At 35.3% G+C, this 8408-nt stretch overlaps 1 protein-coding gene across 1 annotated transcript in view; it reads left to right on the plus strand.

The window, feature by feature from the left end:
• The window catches only part of Larp4b (La ribonucleoprotein domain family member 4B), a 125061-nt gene that overhangs the window by 21467 nt on the left and 95186 nt on the right, over window positions 1-8408 (plus strand). Inside the window, exons 2-3 of the mRNA XM_023701340.1 lie at window positions 6035-6154; window positions 7271-7330. Of these exons, the coding sequence (XP_023557108.1) occupies window positions 6074-6154; window positions 7271-7330 (141 nt within the window). The 5' untranslated portion in view covers window positions 6035-6073. The remainder of the gene's footprint in view (window positions 1-6034; window positions 6155-7270; window positions 7331-8408) is intronic.

Here is an 8408-nt window from a genome sequence, read left to right on the forward strand (position 1 = left end):
GTGGGTTATGTGTCTCCTATCTTAGGCATCACTGTGTATGTGTAGATAAGATAAAACCCATACCTACAATGATGTTGTGAAAAGCAGAAATTGCTGTGTGCCAGGGACCAAAGAATGAAGAGAATCAGGGCCAGGTGAGAGGAATAGAATGTGTGAAGCATAGCAGCTACAAAGAATAGGGAGATTAGTTATCTGTTGTAGATTCAGAGAGGCTTATATTTGGTTCTCATATGACTGAATCTTCTGTCTTTTGAGGCGGTCTTCCCTTGTCTTAAATTCATTATGTATCCCAGGCTGATCTAGAACTCATGGCAGTCCACTTTGCCCTAGCCTTCTGGTGCTGGAATTACAAGCATTCACCACCATGCATGGCTTACCTCATTTTAAATAAATTATTCAAAACATTAAGAGTATAAGAAACTTATATTCATGTTTTAAGTTACACATTGTTAGTCTCTATATATTTCTATTTCCTTTTTTTAAACACTTGGAAAGTTGTGAATTTTAAAAATACAGTTATAATTTAACTATAATGCCATTTGTGTTATATGGGGTGGGAGGGGGCTTTTTTTTTTTTTTTAAATTCAGGTTAGGTTTTGGTTTGCTTTTTGAGAAAGATCTTGCTATATAGTACAGCCCAGCCTTGAACTCTGTGTAGTCCAAGATGGCCTCAACCTTGTGATAGTCTCTTACTTTAGCCTTCCAAGTGCTGGTATTGCAGGTATGTGCCACCGTGCCCAGCTCTTGTTTTTTTTTTTTTTTTTTTAAATATCTGGGCATCAAACTTAGCACTTCACACATGACAGACCAGTACTCTATACTGATCTACACAGGCAGCTCCACTTTATTCATTTTTTTGAATATTTTAAATAATTGTAATGTATTGTAGTAGTTTCTGCTTTTATATAATTAAATGTTTATTCCCATTTTTTGGAAAAGCTGCCATGAACATTGTTCATAAAATGGTTTACACATTGTTTAATTCATATAGATTTCAAAGAGAAATAAGTCTATGAGATTTTTAAGTGTATTGATAATATATAGACACTTTATATGTATATGTTTTTACTGCCCCAAGCCCTTTCAGTACTGGAGATTGAACCCGGAGTCTGCAATGAAGTGTATTCCTATTCCTTTTTATTTTAAATTTTGAGACAAGATCTCATCTCAGTAGTTGCTAAATTGCCTAGCCTGGGCTCAACACTTGTATCCTCTCACCTCAAGCTACCAGAGCGCTAGGATTCCTGGTACACACCTCCATGCCTTTTACTTTTACCTCTTATTACAGACAATTTTAAATGTAAAAGTAGAGAAGATACCACTGTGATCCTTAATGTACCTGCTACCTAGTTTCTTAAACCATTTACCTGCCAATCTTATATTTTTGTTTGTTCTTTCCCCTTAAGATTGCTGGCGTGTTGGGCTGGAGATATAGCTTAGTGGCTTAAGCACCTACCTGCCTGGCAAGCACAAGGTCCTGAGTTTGATCCCCAGTACGAAAACAAAATTTTATATATATATATATATGTTTTAAAAGCATGTTTAGGTATATATTTTAACCGTAAGTCTTTTTTAGTTTCTATATCTTATGAAAGGGTCTTTTACAATAAACTATGACATCTTGATTAAAGTCAAAATTAATAAAAGTTCTATATTACCTTTTATTACCACTGTTTAGTTTTTCTTGTGTCCAAAGTGTGATTTCAAACAGTTTATTTGATTTAGGATCCTAACATTTCTCACATTGTTATTTTCACTTAAGTTTTTTTTTTTTTAATGGCAAAAAATTCTCTCCTTTTTAAGTGTGTTTTATTTGTTCCAGAAATGAGGTCATCTGCCTTGTCCCACATTTCAGGTTTAGCTGATGGCTTTGTGCCTTGTGCTATTTAACATGTGCTTTTTAGAATTTGCTTTAAAATGGAAGTCACCTCTAAAGGTGTAATGAAATAAATATATATATTTTTTTGTCAAGAATATCTCTTAGATGGTACTATAACCTTAAGAATGCCTAGAATTATAATTTAGTGATGGCTGAAAAGTATCTTTAATAAAGTCTATGATTCACCCATTCAGAATGTTAGTTCTTCACTTGGTAAGTTTCACTGACACTGATGCTCTTCCCCTTCACTGTTTTTAGATGTTGGAATATTTTGATTTTTTAAAAATTCCTTGACTATTTTGCTATGTCCCCCCCCCCCACCTTTTTGTCCTGATCAGTTGTTGGGTATTCTGAAATGCAACTCATCTAAGAGTGGATGTTTCCCTTTGCCAATCTTTAGAATAGTAACTTAGTGTCTTAACCTGCAAAGGTAAGCAAGGTGGTAGTGCTAGTGTTTTTGCCCCTCCTGGATTTTTACAAATAGCCCTTGTATCCCATTTATTCTTTTTGATCATTACGTTATCCCATCTTTGACTGTCAGAAGCTCCTCCCTTTTCTGGTCCCAGTGTTCCTATTACATGAGCAGAGTAGTGTTTCATGTTTTCCTTGCCTTCACAGTAGGATTTTCCAGATGCATTTTATTTTATTTTTATTTTTTATTTTTATTTTTTGGCAGAACTGGGTATTGAACTCAGACCCTTGTGCTTGCCAGGGAAGCACTTATTCCACTGAGCCATCTCCCTGGCCCCACAGATGCATTTTAAATGGAAGAACATTGTACAAATGATAACAACTCATTAACACAATATAGAATAGAAGATAAGGAACAACTGAGGATTTACAGAGTTTGGAAGGGATTAAGCAGAAATGACAACTGAATGCAATACGAAACCATCCTAGATTATATCCTGAACTAGAATAAGGATATTTGTGGAAAGTGGATGAATCCTAGAGAAAAATCTATAGTTCAAAAAATTACATTTCTACCCTGGTTGGATGGTATATACCTGTAGTTTCAGCACTTTTGAGGCTGTACATATAATTACAAGTTTGAGCCCAACCTGGGCAGTTCAACGTAACAAGACCCTGTCTCAAAGTACAGTAAAAAAAGGACAGTGGATTTACCTTAGTACACAAGCCCTGGGTTCCATGGTTCAATTCCCAGTACCTCAAAAAATAAATCCAATTTATATAAAGACTGTGGGATTTTTTTTGTTTTTTTTTTTTTAAATAATCTGGTTTATTTTGTATGGTTCTATGAGGCTTCCTTCATAAAGCAGTATTTGAACTGGAGAAAGGCAAGAAGAACGGGAATTGATGGGAAGGAATAACTCAGTTTTCAAGGCAGTATTGGGGATTGCTGCAGTGAGCTTCCAATCTCCTATCAGGTGTTTCAGCACAGCAAGAGAGAAACTAAAAATGGCAGTGCAGTGGGGACCTAGGATGACCAGTTGTTCATGAAGAATAAAAGGCCTCCAGGCAACTAGAACCTTGGCATCTATTGATTGAGGAGGGGATTTGAGAAGGAGATATCTATGACTCAAGGGTGGAGGTGATCTTGTGTAAGAAGGATCTTGCCGTAGAGTGTCTTTTAGTGGGTAGAAAAGGATGCCCCATTCCTAATGAAATAATGGAAAGTGTGCAAAATTAGCCATTAGAAATTTGTGGTCCCGACGTATCCCCCCTGCCCTTTTTTTTTTTTTCTTTTGTAATTGCAGCCATTGAAACAACATACAGGCTATACTGGCCATCATAGCAACAGGCATTCTCAGGAGTTTGTGTAAGATCCTGTCATGTCACAAGCATTCAAGCCTCCTGTTTCTTTTTTTTTTAAATTTGTCTCCATGTCATGGGTATTGTAGCCTCATGGAGCTCAGTACTTCTGATGTCAGATTTTTCTCTGTGGCCCTGTTTGAGAATGTTCACGCTGAAGGGCCAAAAGGAACAGGCTCTACCATGGAGCTGGGATGTTCTCTCCACAGTCACATGTTCCAGGAAGGTTGCCATGATTTTGATCTATTGTCCATTAACACAACTCCCTGACCCATGTGATTAACTGCAGTAGGCTATCCTGCTTTCCTGTTTGGATGTCTGTCTGTAAGACTTGAGCCTAGACATGTTTGTCAGATTTGTCCTTTGCCAGTGTTCTGATGGGAGGGTATTTACTTTCTGTAACTAGGTTTTAAAAATTGAAGGTAAAGTTAGCAAGATTTAATTGTGTGTGTGGAGGGAAGTAGTCATATTCTTCCTTTTTGTTTTTGTAATTGTGCTTCTAGCCACAGTTGTCTTCTGCACTAACCTTTCCAAGGCTCAGCCCTGTCTGAATGCCTACAATATTTCTAAATAATCTAGCTGTGTATAATATTTCCTCTCTGAAGAAGTGTCCCTAGCTGCAGTTGTGGGAGAATGGGGGTAGTTCTCATCTAGCTGCTTCAAGTTGAGCAGTGTTGGTGTAAGGACAGCCTCAGTCCAGGACTTTCTCCAGAGAGCTAATCTAAAGGACCCCAGATAGATGTTGTGGTTTTAACAATTATAGACACTCTTTACAAGGATTGATCTGGTGGGTCCCAGTAAAAGGAGTCTAGCACATTTGTCATTCAATCTGCATGATAACTTGGAGTTTGGCAGTCTCTAGACAAACATAAACAAATTTTCTGAGAAATTAGAGCATGTATAATCAAAGCATGAGCACTAAAATGGAAAGGGAGTTTGGGAAAGAGCCAAGTCTAGAGACTGTTCTTCAGGAACTGAAATAACAACTGTAACTTGATGGTTCTTTCACTCCTTTACTGACTGATAGAGGTTATGGATAAATCTGTGATTTTGTCATAAGTTTCCAGTTTAGCTATAAGATAAGGGGTTTGGTGCTTTTGAAGGACAATTTTAGCTAAAGAATTTTAAAATTCTTGTTGAACTTTTATACATTTTAGTATAGTTTTTATTAATGGTGTATAACAATGCCCAGTTACTAATATAGCTGGAAACTGTTAGAAGGGGTCAACAGTTGGTGCCCCTTTTTATATCTTCTTACTAAAGCATTGTTTTTATACATCTTTTTGTAGTACTTTTCTGCTGAGTATTTAAGGTCAAGTTAAAATGAGGCCTATGTTAATTAAAATTAACCTCTTGCTATCTATCAAGGTCAGTTAATTCTCAGAACTTACCTTGAAACCATAAACAGAGCTTCTCCTGCTCCTCTGAGTCAACCATCAGAGTCCTTGCCTCAAAATAAAAAGGAACTGTGGGTTTACCTTAGTAAACAAGCCCTGGGTTCAGTAGGTCAATCCCCAGTGCCTCGGGGAAAAAAATCCAATTTATACGAAGATTGTGTGGATTTTCAAAACTTCTTTCATTACGTATTTGTGTCTTTTTATATAGAACATTTATGTATCTCTTATTAATTTAATTCCTGTTTACTTTGTCTTGCATAGTATGTCCTGTGTAGTATTTACATATGAACAGTATATAAAATGTAATTTTAAAAGAACCTGACAACATTTACTTCTGAGAACAACCTAATGAGTAAGAGTTTTTGGTGAAGTTTTAGGGGTTTGTTGCAAATATTGTCTTATATATTTTAAATTTTCTTTCACAAAAAAGTTTTGTTAGCACATGGTTTGCCAATATTTTCATTACCAAATTGGTATGAAGAAGAAGCTTACTAATAAAAAAAAATTTTTTTGTAAGATGTACATTATGAGCAGATTTCTTGACATTACTTACAAGGGCCAACCAAATAGCTCAGCAGATTAAAGTGCCTGCAAACAGGTACAGGGGCTGGGGGTGCAATCCCTGGGCCTGCTGTGTGGTCCCCATTCCCTGGATGCACTGAGATTGCAATTGAGACTGGACATGGTGGTGTGCGCCTGTAATCCCAACTCTTAGGAGGCTGTAAAACAGGCGGATCACTATGAGTCCAGTCTAGTAGTGAGACCCAGAACACCCTGTAGACCCTTCTCTAAAAATACAAAAAAAAAAAGAAATTACTTACAATCTGGAAGACTGAGAAATTATTCTCTAAGTCTCAGAAATTATTTAAATTCTATGTCCTGGAAAACTTCAGGATTTTATGACATCTTCCAGTATCACTCTAAGAATCAGCCATAATATACCTGTACCACAAATGACCTGTTTGTTATCTTTGTCATTTTACAGCATCCTGAGGTTAACATTAAACTTCTACCAGTGGAGCCCATGACTTCTGATCAGGACACTAAAGTTGTGGCTGAACCGCAGACACAGAGAGTTCAAGAGGGCAAGGACAGCTCTCATCTGGTAGGTATCATTAGAAGGGAGGACCAGGGGCACTCATTTCTTTCTGTTGATGCATCTACATTGGACTTAAGAAGGTACATATTGAACTTAAGGATGTCAAAACAGTAATACTAAAGTATCAGGATCTATATACTATATAGCTGGTATGCTCTTGTAGAAGAAGTATTTTTTTGCTAATCCAAGGATCATAGTTGAGATCTCTATTATAAAAGACAGATAAACAAGAGAAAAGCATTTATTTAGCAATAAGTTTTTTGTGACATAGAAAATTTCAGAAATAGACATCCCTACCCCAAAACTATATTTATGTTAAGTCTGATACAGAAGGTGAGAGTTATGGAAGAACATGATTGGACAAGTAGGACATGATCTAATGATAATAAACTTGGGAGAACCTAGCAAGACTTGTGTGTTCAAGTTATTTTGTTTTGGTGTCCCTGTGTGACATTGCTTTCCTCTAGAGTTATAGTAAAACCCCTTAGAATGAGTATCTTATGACTGATTTTGAAGGGAGGGTCTGATGGGTTTTATGGCCCAGTTCAAGAGTGAGGGATAGGGGGAAATTCTAGTTTCAGTGTCCGACGTTGCTCTTCTCTCCCATTCTAAAGTACAGTGTTTGGTGTGCTCTGTCTGAAACTTCATCAATCTAAAGTAAGATTTGGATAACTTAGCAGAGGAAACTATTTCTATATACTAGATGATAGAGAAAACAAAAGGTAACTGTAACTATTTAAAGCTTTGTATTTTAAATCAAGAGAATACAGATATACATGTATACAATTATAGCCATCATAGATGAGAGTTAAATAGAATTTAAATTTTGTCTAAATTTACTTTGACAACCTATGTTCATTTTATCATGTCAAGAAGTAGTATTTAGAGTTTCTAAATAGCTTTTGGGAAAATAGCTTTTCTTAATTTTTCACCATTGAAACTGGTATAAGAATTCTAAAATCATAAAATTTAAGGAACCTAATTGTTTCCTTTTGAATATCTTATTTCTTTGTCTTATAAAAATTACATTTAATAGTTTTGGTTTTGCTTAATTACTGTGGTTTAAAATTAGATTTTTTTTTCCATAGTAGTGATGATGTCTTTGAAATTTCAATTTTGCAGATGAATGGTCCTATATCTCAAACCACTTCTCAAACAAGTTCCATCCCAGCTTTGAGTCAGGTAATTCATTTCTGTGATTAATCACAGGCTGTTTAATCACAATGGAGACTCACAGATACTTCCTTACAACTAGTGTTTATTGATTTTTTTAAAAAATAGAAATTATATATGTTTCTCAAAAAGGTGGTAGGGTCCATTTATCATTGTCTCCCGCCCCCACAGAACAGTAAATGTCAATTCTTTGTATCCTTTTCTGTGTTTGTGTACAGTTGACAGCAGTATTTTTTTATTTTCAAATATTCGCCACAATGATTTAATATTAAGCTGTTATACATATATGATGAGTTTTACATTATGACGGCCTGTGACTTTTAGAGCATACAAGTCAAATACTGGTAAAAACATGAGAACATCACATTATTGTTTTTCTTTTTGTTTTTTTTTTATAATCGTGTGATTTTACTTTATTTTTAGGGGGGGTTGACAGCTTTATTGCACTATAATTTACATACCATATAGTTCTCTCATTTCAAAACCTAATTTAGTGATTTTTAGTATGTTCCTAGAGTTGTACAGCCATCACCACAATCAATTTTAGAACATTTTCATCTTCCCCCTAAAGAAACTACCAATTACCAGTCACTCCCCATTTCCCAAAACACTCCTAGCCCTTGACAGCCATCAATCTATTTTCTGTCTCTATGGGGTTGTCTACTCTGGATATGTCATATAAGTAGAATCATACATTATTTAGTCTTTGTGACTAGCTTCTCACTTAGCTACTATTTTCTTTTTTTTCCATAATTTTGTTGACAAATAACAATGAGACAGTTTCAAATCAAATTAGTAGGACAGTTTCAATAATAAACACATTGCATACTGTCTTCCTAGTGGTTATTTGCTGTACAAGATACAGACATGATATTCTATTTACAATTACTATTAGAACAAATCCCTCTATTCATTAAGAGAATGTAACTATATATCCTAATCATTTTGAATACACAGATACAAAATGGACATTCATTATATATCCTCTTTTTTGTTTAGTTCCGTCATTTGAATATTATAGATGTGTTAACTCAGCAAAATATTATTATTATTATTATTTTTTTTTAGCAAAATATTCTAAGGATTT

This window comes from Octodon degus, unplaced genomic scaffold, assembly GCF_000260255.1.
Source record: "Octodon degus isolate 3935 unplaced genomic scaffold, OctDeg1.0 scaffold00133, whole genome shotgun sequence".
Lineage (NCBI taxonomy): Eukaryota > Metazoa > Chordata > Mammalia > Rodentia > Octodontidae > Octodon > Octodon degus.